This window comes from Ictidomys tridecemlineatus, chromosome 4, assembly GCF_052094955.1.
Source record: "Ictidomys tridecemlineatus isolate mIctTri1 chromosome 4, mIctTri1.hap1, whole genome shotgun sequence".
Lineage (NCBI taxonomy): Eukaryota > Metazoa > Chordata > Mammalia > Rodentia > Sciuridae > Ictidomys > Ictidomys tridecemlineatus.
The window spans coordinates 58,386,697-58,402,662 of record NC_135480.1 but is presented as its reverse complement, the minus strand read 5'-3'; the positions used below and the strand labels follow the sequence as shown (position 1 = coordinate 58,402,662).

Genomic DNA, 15,966 nt, shown 5'->3' with positions numbered 1-15,966 from the left:
CTACCCCTCAATTTACATCACACGCAAGATCCAAGCAATCTTTTTAATGTAAAACAGGCTTGGGCAGTGAGACAAGAGCTGTCCAAATATACTCACAACACAAGCAGGAGGAATTCCCAAAATAAGTGACTTCCCTCCCCCTCCCCTTTCCTCTCTTTTTCTTCCCTCTATCTAGGGTGGTGCAGTGTGGGCATCAGCTGGAAGGTCCTGGGCCTATGGCATTCCTAGCAGTCTCTCAATGGCAGCGTAGATGTCTCCATCTGTGGCCATCAGGGCCTGCAGGTTGGCGTCATGATTAGCAAAACCCAAGGCCTTCAGCTGCTCAAGTTCTTGATGGTAGCGACCTTCGGTGGCAAGGTATGAGGATAATGAGGACTGGGTAGACTGCGAACAGGCATGGACCAATTCATGAAGGAACTGAAGAACGGCCAAGTTGGGTTGCACAGAGTTTTCTCTATGACCCCTATTTTCTGCGACTCCTCTAGCCCCACGTGGCCTAGCTGGGTCCCGTAAGAATGGACCTAGTGCAGGCACCTCCCTGGACAGTATTTGTAGGCCTTGTTCTATCTGTATCAGTGCCTGAAGTGCTCGCGGGTTGGTGAGAATGGAAAGTATTGGTATCTGATGATGCATGGGACTGCCAGTTGTCATCTGGTGTAGCAGACTTGGATTCTGCTGTAGGGCATACAAGAGTCCACGTAAAATAGAGGGTGAAGGTCTCAGCTGATTGGGTAGAGAATTTTTCTCTATAAACTGCTGGCTATCCTGAGAAAGAGGCTCCTGGCCTGAATGTATATCTTGAATACCAGTCCTATGCCCTGAACTGGCCTGATTTGAGGCCATGCCCCTGACCTGGGTAACCACTCCTGTACTGACCTCTTGTTCCAATGGCCTAGCAGGCACAGAAGCAGTAGGAATGGTGGTGGGAGTATCAGAATTGCCATGAGCATTGGTTTCTCCTTTGCAAGACTCTGAACCTGAGATGTGGCCTTTAGAGACAACTAATAGGGCCAGAGTGGAGAGCATGAGCTGCTGGAGATCAGAGCAGATTGGATGCATGGCATTGTCACCACCTGGCTCGGCCTTCAAGGCCTCCAGCCTCTGTTTCCCTGCCTCCAGGAGCTCCTGCTGCTGGGCTCGCTTTTGCAAGGTTTCCAGAGTCTTGAGAGCTGGGTCATGTTTCTGTACTGGCCTTGAGGATTCAGGAACGTGGTTGCCAGGAACGTGGTTGCCAGGAACGTGGTTTGCTTGTTTCTCATTGTCCAGACCTTGAATTAAAGGGTCTTCCAAGAACTGCACCACACACTCTGGTGCGGTCATCAAGAGTTGAGTCAGCTGGCTAAAGAAGTCAGCCAGATCAGGTGAGCTCCGGGCCAGCCGACCAAGCCTAGTGAGCATCGAAGCCCCCTCGGAGGCTAGTGGTTCAGAACGATGGGTGCTGTGGCCTGTGGTGCCTGGCATAGCTCCAGGGATGGCTAACCCTTTCAAACGAGTCCTCACCACCAAGTGGACTGTAGTGCCATCCAGGATGCCCCGCTGGCTCAGTATATCTTGATCCCTAAGGATTTTTCCAGTGAAGATGAGTACCAATCGATCAATGTCACAGTGACGGCGTTCAGCGATCTGCTTTTTAAAGTGACGAACACTACTATCTTCTGCCAGCAAAAATTCCTGGCAGTCCCGTGGGGTCTTGACCGACACTCGGATGATACGTGATGACGGCTCCCTACCAGACACCAGCTGGCTGTCCCCTGCTTCTTTCCTAGCCCGTGCCATATTTCCTTGAGACAGAGTGCTAGGCCACCTAAGGATACTGTGGGGCACAGACCTGTAGAAGCCTAGATGTGGCACTGAGTACACGTGGGTGCTGGGATCAGTAGATGTCCAGTGATGTCCTTTCACCCACGTCCTGCAGAGGCCACCTCCCCAGTGTAGCCCTGCAGCCACCTGGCTCCCTTAGAGGGGGCGGTTCCTCCACTCCTGGACCAGCCTTTGGGGATATGGTGTCAGTGATGAGGTCACAGTTGAAAGGCAGGCATGAATGGGGGAAGGGCAGAGGTCTCTACAACCTGCTTAAGGTTAGGCTCTCTTTATGATTTGATTTTAACAGCAATAGAAAAATAATTAAGTGTCCTTTCTAGAAGTATGTTTCACACCATCCTGTTTCACTGTTGAATATTCTACCAGTGGCATTTGGCGAATATGGCTGAATAGGAAAGTCACTCATCTAAGCATTAGCTTAGGAAGTACTAATTCTAGTCACTAAGTTACTATCAACTGATAATGGCCCAGCCAAGGTCTCAAGTCCTTGTTTCTGTATGAATGGAATGGCAATATGTATCATTATCCCACAGAGCTTCACAGAGATCAGTAGCTAGCTTGCACCCTGAGGCCTTTCAGGGACGAAGGAATCCATCTACATGTTTCTAACGACACCTCCATGTTCCCCAAAAACTTGTAAGCAAAATCGCTTTCAGAGAAACAAATTGTGATCCCAACTCAGAGGATCAAGACTGAGACAAGAGAAATCATGGGAAAATAACAGTATCTGGGTGATATGACTTAACAATTATTAGATTTAAGGTAACATATTTACTACAAAGGATACTTGTCAATTGGGAGAAGACATATTTCAACTGTAAAAGAAAACAGTGAGTCTCTGAGGCACTGTTTGGATCACTCCAGGCAAAGTCAAGTCTAATTCCTGCAGCGACTATTGATGACAGTGAAGATGAATGCATCACATTATCTTAGGTTCGTAGCATTAGCTCTCACTATTATATACTTAACCCTTTTCCTGAATCTGAAATTTTCAGGGATGATAAAATCAAATTTGGGCTGCCTAGAATACTACCTGAAAAATATCTTGCTGGGTGTGGGGAACATGAGCATTTAGATCCTTCTACAATCTCATCATTTATCATATATTGATATATATATTCTTAAACAATGATTTGTTTTTGTTTGTTTGTTTGTTTTGATACTGGGAATTGAACTCAGGGGCACTTTACCTCAGCACCCCACACACACTTTTTTTTTTTTTTTTTAATTTTGGGCCAGTCTTGCTGAGTTGCTGAGGCTGGTGTCAAACTTGTGATCCTCCTGCCTTAATCTCCAGAGTCACTAGGATGACAGGTACGTGCTGCAGGCAAACACTGATTTGTTGGAATCAGCATCTCCATTGTCCAATCAATATCAAGATGAGGTAAGTTGTAAGTTCTGAGTTTCAAACGACTACCCACTCAAGAACTTTCTTAGTGCCTCAAGACTCAATGACACCCAGCCAGACTACTGGGCCTCTCCTGATAATTCCCAGACCTCCAAACAGCTTCTAACATGCCAAATATTAGAAGCACACCCAGTTCCTTTGAGAATTCTGTTCTGGTTGCCCCCAGCAGAAGCAGGTATTTTAATTAATGGTTCTGACTCTCTCTTAGGAAACACATTAATGTGCAGCTGGGGTTAAAGTATCAAGAATCACCTTTTCATATCTGGTGTTTCTAGGGGATTTTCCCCTCATAGACCTGAGGTTAACCAACCCTTGCTCTCCTCTTCTACGGGCTCTATTATCAGGGTTTGAAGAATAGCCAGGAGCAAGTTTTCAGAGGGAAATCAAGAATACTCTTTTGACCCAAATTTAGTTTCAGGTCCCTGTTAGAGATCTAGAGTTGCTGGAGATGCAGACCTGCTGTTCCTCAGCATGTATGGGTGTTATTGGAAACCATGGGACCAGCCCATCTACACTGACTGTGCAGACAGAAAAAACCATGTGGAGCCCAGAACTGATCCACATGCATGACTACTTGGTTTCACTGGGTAAATTTACAGAAATGGAATTACTCTTGGGTCAAAGAATATCAAAGTTTTAAGTTTATGCAACAATTTAAAGTGCTAGAGAGGCATCAAGGCCAATTTTTTATAGGAAGAATTTAAGATTTAGGTCAAGATGATTTAACAATCTTTTCTTATTAATGCAGAACTGCATGCAATAGTTGAACTCCATGCTAGAAATTTAGTCCCTAGGAGCCTTGCAACTAGCAGTTGTGTGTTAAGTCAGCTTTCTGTCAAATACCTGAGATGACTTATAAGAAAGAAAAGCTTTATTTTGTCTCATGGTTTTAGAAGTTTTAATCCACAGTCAGCTGATTCCATCACTTTTGAGCCTGTGGCAAAGAAGTACATCATAGTAGGGAGCACAAGGTGAAGCCAAGTCGCTCACCTCATGGTGACCAGGAATTAAAGAGAGAAAAGGAAAACAGGGTCAGAATCCCAATATCCCCTGCAAGGGCACATCTCCAATGACCCCACCTCCTTCTATCAGGTCCTACCTCTTAAATGTTCCACCAGCTCTCAAGAGCACCATTGGCTCAGGACCAATCCTTCAATACCAAGCCATGGGGGACACTTAAGATGCAGACCATAACAACTTTCTAAGTTTAAGCTCAAGTGTGTCCTGTGTCAGATGAGCAGCCTTAAGGGATTCTTTAAAATTAAAGAAGGAGAAAGATTATCTTGTGGTTGAGGCAACTGCCTAATATATCCCTAGCAGGTACTTGAGGTGTAACAAGCATGATATATTATTTATTGATTCTAACTTCTAAGCAGGGAGAGAAAATTAAAGTTAAATAAACAATGCATACATTTATATTTTAATATACATGCTTAATAAATTTACAAATTATTTACATAGGTATAATAATCAATAACTAATAAAACAAAGTATTAAGAACTGAAAAGAGGACTAAAGTTGTGGCTCAGTAGTAGAGCACTTGCCTGGCATGTGTGAGGCCCTGGGTTCAACCCTCAGCACCGCATATAAAATAAATAAAATTTAAAAATCCATTTACAACTAAAAAATATTTTTTTTAAAAAATAACTGAAAAGAACATGTTAGTCATATCTAAAAGTAAAATATTTGCTGATTAGTGACTGAATAAAATTTATAGTGTTAATAACATTAGATTTGGGGTAAGGGAGCCTTCATGTATAGATACAAGGACCAAAATTATGGTTATAGTAATCAATCATAAGGCACTCATTAATATTTTCCAGAATTAAGAACAGGCAATAGAACATAGGAAGGATAATGTGGGACAAAGGAGATGAAGTAATGTGGATGGAAATTAAGCAAATTATGTTCCATGCATGTATGATTATGTCAAAATGAACCCTGCTATAATGTATAGTTATAATGCACCAATAAAAACATTAGAAGGAACAGGTAAAATTTGTCTGTCCAATGGAGAAGCAATGCACATGATCACTCCTTCATTAGTTAGGCTTTTTTTAATATTTTATTCCTTGAAGTCCCTTTTTTAGTTTACATTGAGTCAAATTAATTATTCTAACTGAGGATTCACGGGGTTTCATCTTGTCAAGCCCAATTTGTAAGTATCGAGGCTTATTTTATTTTCATTATTTATTATTTTAGATTGTCAATGCACAATATATAATATATGGGGGCAATGGATATTATAAGAATGGAAAATTAAGACAAGAGTTAAAGTGAGGCTGTTATGGTTTGGATGAAGTGTCTCCTAAAACTCATGTGTAAGACAACGCAAGGAAGTTTAGAAATGAAATGATTAGGTTATGGAAGCCTTAACTTAATCAGTGAATTAATCCATTTAAATGGCTTAACTGAGTGGTAACTATAAACAGGCACATGTGATTGAAGGAGGTGGGTCATTGGGAGAATGTCTTTGGATTAGATTTATTCATGATGAGCAGAGCTCTCTCTGCTTCCTAGTTGCCTTATCTTGAGCTGCTTCTCTCTGCCACTCCCTTTCACTTTGATGTTCTGCCTCACTTCCGAACCAAAGCAAAGAAGGTGACTATCTATGGACTGAGACTTCTGAAATGTGAGCTCCACATAAACTTTGTCCTCTATTTTTTTTTTAAGTTTAAACCTCTTTATTGTGTAGCTAACACCAATTACATATCAAGACAAATAACATCCTTTACTCAAACACCTGGTACCAAATGTGGTCATTTCAAATTTCTCCCTCATCGCAGCCTCTAATATTTCAGGACTATTCAAACAATAATTGCCCTCTGATTTTTTTTTAAATTATTCGTTCTTTTTAGTTATACATGGCAGTATAATCTGTTTTGACATATTTATACAAACATGGTGTATATCTTATTCTGATTAGGATCACTGTCTTATGGATAAACACGATGTTGAGATTCATTGTGGTTTATTCATATATGTACATAAGAAAGTTATATCAGAATCATTCCAGTGTCTTTCCTATTTCTATTTCCTCTCCCTTTCCTTCATTACCCTTTGTCATATCTACTGAATTTCTATTCTTCTTCAACCCCCTTCCCTTATCATATGTTAGCATCCATGTATCAAAAAGAACTCTTAACCGTTGTTTTGGGGGATTGTCTTATTTCACTTAGCATGATAGTCTCCAGATCCATCCATTTACCAGCAATTGTCATAAAGTCATTCTTTTTTATGGCAGATTAATATTCTATTATGTATATAAACAACATTTTCTCTATCTATTCACTTGTTGGTGCACACCTAGATTGGTCCCATAGCTTATCTATTATTGTGAATTGTGCTGCTATAAATATTGATGTGGCTACATCACTATAGTATGCTGATTTTAACTTCTTTGGATATATACTGAGGAGTGGGATAACTGGGTCAAATGATGGTTCCATTTCTAGGTCTTTGAGTTATCTCCATACTGCTTTCCAGAGTTGTTGTACCAATTTGCAGTCTCACCAGCAATGTATGAGTGTACCCTTTTCTCCATATCCTCACCAACTTTTATTGTTACTTGTATTCTCAATAATTACCATTCTGACTGGAGTGAGGTAAAATCTCGGTGTAGTTTTAATTTGCATTCCTCTAATTGATAGAGATGTTGAAAATATTTTTATATAGTTGTTGATTGCTCATATTTCTCCTTTCAAGAAGTGTCTGTTTAGTTCCTTTGCCCATTTCTTGATTGTGTTATTTGTTTTGTGGTGTTAAGGTTTTTGAGTTGTTTGTATATTCTGGAGATTAATGCTCTATCTGAGGTGCAGGTGGCAAAGATTTTTTTCTCCCATTCTGTAGACTCTGTCTTTACATATAGTGTAGCTCACCTTCTGAATTAGTCCTACAGTGTCCATGATCTCTGATTTCTTCATACCATGACATACCATGGTGCCACCTGAAATGTGGGTTCTCTTAGTCCCACTCCCTGATTTTCCCATAGTGGATCAGCTCTGGTGACCTATGGTACTGGCAGAGTAAAATGTTTTCTTCTCTTATTACATCCAAAATCCTGAATCCTCTAGCTCTCCTGAGAACCGAGCAGTAAATCTCAGTAAATCCAAGCATGGTGGCACATGATTATAATCTCATCGGTTTGGGAGGCTCAGACAGGAGGACCATGAGTTCAAAGCCAGCCTCAGCAACGGCGAGGTGCTAAGCAACTCAGTGAGACCCTGTCTCTAAATAAAATACAAAATAGGGCTGGGGATGTGACTCAGTGGCTAAATGCTGAGCTCAATCCCCAGAAGCACAAAAAATAAAATAAATCCCAGTAAAATCCCTCTTTTCATCCACCACTGAGAAGGTATTTATCTACTTTCCTGGTCTCACACCATGAAGCACTTGGAAAACAACCTTACCTTCCTGCCAACTTCCTCTGTTCTTTCTCCTCTGAAATTGTTCTTGTCAGGTCTCTTGTCAGCAATGAAAAAGATGACTAAAACAGAGGCATTCTTCTTTTTTCCTCTATTTTATATTTAGTTACCCACTTACAAGGTTTACGTTTGATAGAATCACAGATATAACTCTAATTCAAATCCAGTTTGATGTTTCTCAGCTTCTGCATTTTATCATTTGTCAAAGTTAACTTGGAACCTATGTTGTAGAGGCACAAAAAGTGCCTTTTTCTGTTTTTCATTATATAAATTCTTTAATATATGAAAATATTGGATTTCCAATTGCATCAAATTATAAAAAACTGTGCTTCTTACATCTAATTTATCAGCAATTCTAAAATGCTCAAATCTAACCATTTCAATATGATGGGTGCTGTCAATACAACAATAGTCTGCAAGGCTTTTTCCCCTAGTTCTTCTCTTGTTCCATTAGTCATTACTTCCTACAAAAGCCAATGTAATCTTTTAAAAATATAAATCAATTCACCTCACCTCTTTACCCTAAACCATAAAGGTTTTCTGATTTTACTTAAATTAAATCTAAATTTCTTGCCAAGTTTAAGTGTCCTCATGATTTGGCCTTGGCTCTCCATGACCCCATCTCCCCAGCTCCCTGTTCCAGTCACAACAGGATTCTCAAGTTTCTGAGTGAGTTCATTCCCACTTGTTAATCAATGTCTGAGAACTTTTGCTCCTGAACTTCACTCAGCTAACTCCCTTTATTCATCACATTTCAGTTTAAATACTCTTCCCTTTAGTTCTTCCTAATTACCACCATGAAGAGTCCACCTGTCAATTTCTGCTTCCTTACCTTGTGTGTCTTCGTAGCCCCTTCTTTGCCTGAAGGTATATTATTTAATTACTGGGTTGCCTATCCCATATTTCTGGATTTGATGAAAGTGGTCTAGAACATTTCTATCTCCCAGCCTCAAGGAAAGGCCTTGCTATAGCAAGGATATTCAATTAATATTAGCTGGATGTATAAATGCATAATCAGTTTCTCCCTTTCCTTAATCTTACACATCCAATTTTATAAAAAATTTCAGAAATCCTATTTTCATAATATACTCTTAATTGCCCACTTCTAGTCTACTTCTCTTGTTGAGAACCTTAGACTAAGCCTACCTAAGTCTACATTTCTCCTGAAAGTCTGCTGGGATCTTCTGACTTGACACCTGCTCTGCATTCTCCACCTGAGATCAGAATGAATGCCACATCCATTAGTAACACAGCCTTCCTGGTTTTTGCACTCACATTTCACCTTGAAGCACTCTTCCAAACCCTCTGCATGGTAGATACACTGGTATTTTTTAAATAATTTTTCAAACATATCCACCTCTAGCTAAACTCAGGGTTTCTTTTTTTAATTTTTTTTAATTCTAATTTGTTATATATGACAGCAGAATGCATTACAATTCATATTATACATAGAGCACAATTTTTCATATCTCTGGTTATATTCACAGTAGAGTCACCATTGGTGTCTTCATACATATATACTTGGGGATGATGTCCATCTCATTCCACCACCTTTCCTACCCCCATATTCTATCCCTTTCCTTCCCTTCCTCTCCCTCCCCTTTGCTCTATCTAGAGTTCATCTAATCCTCCCATGCTCCCCCACTAGTCCCATTATGAATCAGCCTCCTTATATCAGACAAAACTTTTAGCATTTGGCTTTTTGGGATTGGCTAACTTCACTTAGCATTATATTCTCCAACTCTATCCATTTACCTGCAAATGCCATAAATTTTATTCTCTTTTAATGCTGAATAGTATTCCATTGTGTATATATACCACATTTTTTAAATCTATTCATCTATTGAAGGGCATCTAAGTTGATTCCACAGTTTAGCTATTGTGAATTGTGCTGCTATAAACATTGATTATATGCTGTTTTTAAGTCCTTTGGGTATAGACTAAGGAGTGGGATAGCTGGGTCAAATGGTGGTTCCATTCCAAGTTTTCCAAGGAGTCTCCATATTGCTTTCCATATTGGCTGCACCAAGTTGCAGTTACCAGCAATGTATGAATGTGCCTTTCCCCCCACATCCTTGCCAATACTTATTGTCTTCTGTATTTTTAATAGCTGCCATTCTGAGTGAGATGGAATCTTAGAGTAGTTTTGATTTGCATTTTTCTAATTGCTAGAGATGTCGAATATTTTTTCATATATTTGTTGATTGATTGTATATCATCTTTTGAGAAGTTTCTATTCAGGTCCTTGGCCCATTTATTGATTGGGTAACTTGGTTTTTTGGTGTTAAGGTTTTTGAGTTCTTTATATACCCTAGAGATTAGTGCTCTATCTGATGTGCGTGTGGTAAAAATTTGTTCCCAAGTTGTAGGCTCTCTATTCACCTCACTGATTGTTTCTTTTGCTGAAAAGAAGCCTTTCCTTCCCAGACCCTTCAAGTCTAGGCATAAATACCTCCAGAAAAACATTCTGAACACCCTTCTAAAAAGTGTAGCTCTCTCCTTTTACTATATGCAGTAGCAAAATGCTTTATTCTCTGCACAAAATTTACCCTAATTGCAATTCAATAATTCTTTATGTAATAGAAAATCAAAAAGAATAAGGAATAAGAGTATGATCTAACCAAGTGCGATGAAGCATGCCTGTAATCTGGGGGGGCTTGGGAGGCTAAGGCAGGATGATCCCCAGTTCAAAGCCAGCCTCAGCAAAAGTGAGGTGCTAAACAACTCAGTGAGACCCTGTCTCTGAAAAAAGTACAAAATAGGGCTGGGGATGTGGCTTAGTGGTCGAGTGACTCTGAGCTCAATCCCCAGTACCCAAAAGAAAAGAGTACGATCTCAGCCAAGCATGGTGGTGCACACCTGTAATCCCAGCTACTTGGGAGACAGAAGCAAAAAGATCACTTGAGCCCAGGAATTTGAGTTGAGACCAGTCTGGGCAACATAGTAAGACCCTGTCTCAAAAAAAAAAAAAAAAAAGTAATCTCTAGAAAGATTTGTTCAAATCCTGACTCCAGCTCCATCAGTTACTAGCTGTGTAATCGTGGTCTAGACCCTTACCATTGCCCTGCATTAGCTACTCATCTGTAAAATACATATAATAATAGTGCTTTATAGAGTTACAATAAGAATTAAATGAGTTAATATTGTAAAGGTGGTACAATAGTGCCTAGTTCTTTTTTTTTTTTAAGAGAGAGTGAGAGAGGAGAGAGAGAGAGAGAGAGAGAGAATTTTTTTTTTTAATATTTATTTTCTAGTTCTCGGTGGACACAACATCTTTGTATGTGGTGCTGAGGATCGAACCCGGGCCGAACGCATGCTAGGCGAGCATGTTACCCCCTGAGCCACATCCCCGGCCCAGTGCCTAGTTCTTAAGTGAGCACTCTATAAGAGTTAACTGTTACTTCTGAGATCTATCAATTCCCTTAAATTGTAAATTTTCTTAGAGCTCTAATATCTCTCTGCTTACCATTGTATTCCTAATACCAAGCACAGTTTATGGCATATAAAAAGTATTCAGAAAATAATTAAGTAATGAATTGAAAAAAGGCTGCTTAATAACTTAGAAAGTTTCATGATGCATTATCAAGTTAAAAGGGCAGATTTATTAAACTATGTGGAAGACCAAACATCATTGTTTTAATAGTGCTGTCTGGTAGTGAAATTATTTTTTATAATATCTTATTTTACTTATGTATTTTATCTACAATTGACATTTACATAAATAAATTATTAGAAGAGTAGAGACTAAACCTTTATCAAAGATGCATTCATTACTTGCATAAAAATCAGCACAATGTCTGTCTACACAAAGAATTCATACTGTACCTGGAGACAGGACAATTTCACCACCACAGCAGTAATACCATGCAGAATACATAGTGGAAAAAACTCTGCTCAAAATAAGAATTATAATGTGTGCTTAAATAAGCCCAAATATGACAGAATTCAATGAAGAAGCTACAATGCTTTATAGAGAACAAATAAAACCTGAATTGATGGAAACATTCTCTACTCTGAAAGGAAAGACTGTCTATTGTAAATTTCTCAATTTTCTTCTAATTTATATGTGTAGGAAAGGCAATCAAAAGCTCATTTGATCTTTTCTGAAAACTGATATCTGCTATAAAGAAAATTTGGAAAAATAAAGACAAAATTAATCAATGGCATTTCACAGAAGAATAATGACTTAAGCACTGGGCCTTTGTAAATTAAATATTTTAATGTTAAAATAATTGAAGTATAATACTAATAGATAAAATAAAAAGCAAAGAAGCAGAAATACACATACATACATACATATGTAGGATATGGTATTTGCAGGAGTCAAGTGTCCAAAAATTCCAATTAAATGCTACAAATCCTCTCCTGATCCACTTTTGGGGGAATATGGATTGAAGTACAGACTAATTTGTTTTGGTACCACTGTAAACAACACAAGCTTTGAAAATTTTAAGTCCTGGCTCTAATATGAAAAATCTTTACAACTTTAAGCAAAGTATTTCCCTTCATCATATGTCTCAGCTTTCTTCTCTGTAAATTGGGCATAATAATATTAACTGCACTAAAGGACTGTTATATGAAATCTGACTTAGAGAGTTTAATAGGGCATAACATACAATAAACTCTAAATATCTGCTAGCTGCTATTAAAATACAACTTAAGTAGTAAGAACTTAAAACATCTAAAAAATATGTGTACATATTTATGATGGAAATATTAGAACATGTTTTAAAAGGAAAGAATATGAATGCATACACACATTTCCCATTATCTGAATAATACCTTCCTCTTAAACTGCCGTCCACCTCTCTAGCTACTTGTGATAGATTAACAATGTAGATTGAATCAGACTCTTTGGTGTGTGTTTGTGTTTGCATGTTTGTGTGTTTATGTGTGTGTGTATGCATGCACATGTGCACATGTTTGTTTGCTTTCTAGCAAATTTCTTGGTCAGAAAAAGGGTAAGATTTCATTGGGAGGAGCCAGGCACTATGCCCAGTATGACCAAAGATCTCTGAGACTGTTTTCTCCACCTACACAACTTCCATGCCAAGAACAGATACTTGGTCTTAGACTTCTGCCGACAGAGTGCTAGAGTTAGAGCAGATGAGAAGTCCCAGGTGACCGGCACTTTGAGTGTTATCAGCATGCAGAGATCCCTTCTCCTCAAAATTACAACAGTCTTTATTCTTCTAGCCACAAATTCTGGTCCTATTTTCCCAATCTCCCCAACCACATGGATGTCTATGGGGACAAGGGGAGCAAAAAAGGATGGTTGGATTTGATCAGCTCACACTGTTTTCAGGTATGGAAATATTTCACTGAACTCCATTAATATGTACACTTAATATGTGTTAGTATTTTTAAAGAGGATATAACAAGAGAAAAATCTACTAAAATAACACTCTCCTCCCTGCCAGGTCTTTCAGACCTAGCCTACCTGCAGACCATCCTGGAAAGCTGAGTTTAAGGTCGTATGAGACTTCAGGTTGCTGGCCCAAATGGAAGTCAGGTAAGAACAATAAAATTTCTTTCCATGAAGTTTCTCAGATCTACTTGGCCCTCCAAATGATGAAAAGTATGGGTGGCATTGTATATCTTCCCCATTTAGACACAGCCCCAGAGGAAAAAGAAGGTTTTCCTCTTCTTTTCCCCAAGAATCAGTGCTTTTGATTAGGACAAGAATTTCCACTTTGATGGGGAGCAGAGGAAGAAATGAGGAGACTTAAAGATTCATGCCTCACCAAGAGATTGAAACCTAAGTCACTGGGATAAATATGTCCTAAAAGTTTGTCTCATTTCCTTTAAGCCACATGCCAGAATCTCAAAGGTAGACAGGCTTGTCTAAATACCCTGGGCTCCAAGGGGAGATTGCTCTTTTCAGTTTATGGAAGGGTGACACAATGGGACTCTGATACTTAAACATACCCCCAGACACTTTTACTATAATGGTACCCTCCCATCAAGGACTCTTTTTCTTCTATAACACAGCATGAGTACTTTTTATTCTTACACTCTGTTTTAAATCTATCAGACTCTGGCATTTTTTTCTTATACATGTGTGTAAAAGTGTGTATAAAATATGCTCATATGAAAACATATTTAAAGAGATATATACTCTTTTTTAAAAAAGCACATTTGTGCATTTCTTAGTAATTTGTGTTCTCTGGCATATTATGTGGAAAACATGGTTCACTTGATTGTTTTAGGAGTTATAATACTTTAACATAGAAGTACATGGGCAATGGGAAATATTTCTGAATATGAAAAATAATTTAGGTGCCAGAGGTACCTCCTGTGTTATGTACCTCCTACTTAGTGCCTTTATACATATGGTTCTTCTCTTCAGTCCCCCTTCCAAGTTTTCCTACTTCCCCCTTACCACTTGTCAAGGGTTAGCCCTGAGTATACACTCAGTGTAGCCCCCAGACTAAACTAACAAGTCCGTCAATGCTATTTCACAGCTCCTTGTCAAAATCCATAATTACAAATAATGAATATTCATATATTCAGTTAGAACAGCTCCTGCCACAATCTCATAAACTCATGAGGGCAGGATTATGTCCCTTTTATGCACAGTGAATTCCTAACGGCTAGCAGATACTATGCACAGGGTATGTATTAGATTTTTTTTTTTTTTGCAAGAAATCAAGTCTCTGAATCTGACTGCAAGGGACATTATAAACTAGTTGAGATTCACTAGAGAATTCAGCCTGATTCCTCATGTTCTACATCTATGCACTCAGGGATCAGAATTAACTCCTGAAAATGCCAGCCAGCCATCTGGGGGATAGTCTTCAGGGACTGGGAACAAACCATGTTGATTCTTCAGCCAGGTGGTGATAGGGAGCCCTAAAATGCAGGTAACTCGATGGCAGCTACTACAGGACATATAATCTGTAAGGCTTCTGGAAAGACACCAGGAAAGTCTCAGGACTCAGTCTTCATAGGGCTGCAGGAATATTCCCTCCTCTGACTCCATGCCATGCCTGACTCTTCTAAATCCAAACATTGTGCTTTCTTTCCTTTCTAAGTCCTTCCATTCATAGAGATAACATTTATTGCTAGCTTTTCTCCCATATTCTCCCCTTTTTTCATCTCCCACAAGAATCAGACTCAAACAGTGGCTAACACTGGAGATTGGATGTAATTGCATCTCAAGACAGGCATACACCGAGCTCAGATGGGGGCCCCATGGTAGTCCAGTCAGTGTTGGGGGTAGCTGGATCACACACAGTTCCCCCACCCTATTTCTGGCTCTTATTATTCCTCATCAACTCTGGAACAACAATGTCTCCACAGTAAAGGGCATCATAGTAAATTTGGTTTATAGTGCAGTTGTATTCAAGAATGGGAGAGCTAGGGTAATAGGATATGGGGAAAAGGCACAGAGGAAAAGATATGGTCTGAACAACTAAGGCTGCTACGACTGCCTCAGCTTCTCCACAGCAGCATCTACATCACCCCCTGTGGCAATGAGGGCCTGAAGATTGGCTTCAGGGTTCAGAAAGCCCATGGCCCGAAGTTGCTCCAGTTGTGCCCGGAAGTGAGCCTCAGGCTGTAGCTGTTGGGGACTGGCATTAGCTAAGGCTTGCAACATCTGGAGAAAGGGAGTGGAATGGAAGCCTAATTCTGAAGAACCCTGTGCTGGGGAAACCTGAGGGGCTGGAGCTGGGCGGGGATCCTCAGACATAAAGCCACCTTCTCTAGACTCTGTCCCTCCTGCCCCACCGCCCAGCCCCGCTAGGCAAGGCATGAACCAGAGCAGGAGACGAGGTGCTTCAGTTGCCAGGATCTGCAGACCTTGCTCGATCTGCAGCAGGGCTTGCATGGCACGAGGGTTTGCCATGGCTGCCTGAAGATGCAGCAATAAAGGTAGCTGCTGATGTATGTCATCCTGCAAATGGGGGGCATGATTCAAGCCAGCAGGCCTCAGAAATCTTGGATATCCTGGTGGTGGCATCCAGGGAGGCTCAGGGACTCCAGCAGTGGTTGTCATAGGGGAAGGTGGTGAAGGACCAAATGGAGCCCTGTTGGCAGAATCGCCAAGCCCAGACACAAGATCAGGCATGCTGGTGTTGTGGTTAGTAGAATCCTTCCCTGTACCATCTTGGCCTCTACCTTGTCCAGTACTACTCTCTGAGGGATATCTCAGGAAAGCTGGACAGGAGGACTTTCCCTTGATTGTTACTGACTCCTTGGGGAGAGGCTGACCTGATCCAGGTTCCTGGGATGAGGATGAAGTTGGAGGAATTCTGTTTCCTGGCGATGGAGGTTCCTGCCTTGGGTTTAGAGTGGATGCAGTTCCCTGAA

At 40.1% G+C, this 15,966-nt stretch overlaps 2 protein-coding genes across 2 annotated transcripts in view; both read right to left on the bottom strand.

Annotated features, from left to right (window-relative positions):
- Positions 1–213: 213 nt before the first annotated feature.
- On the bottom strand, positions 214–1,776 carry LOC101972658 (ubiquilin-1). The gene has a single exon (XM_005342491.3). It carries the CDS (start codon positions 1,774–1,776, stop codon positions 214–216), a length of 1,563 nt encoding a protein of 520 aa, XP_005342548.2.
- Positions 1,777–15,076: 13,300 nt separating this feature from the next.
- Ubqln3 (ubiquilin 3) overlaps positions 15,077–15,966 on the bottom strand; it is a 2,037-nt gene continuing 1,147 nt past the window's right edge. The window contains exon 1 of the mRNA XM_005342481.4: positions 15,077–15,966. This exon is cut by the window's right edge and continues 1,147 nt beyond it. Coding sequence (XP_005342538.2) covers positions 15,077–15,966 — 890 coding nt within the window.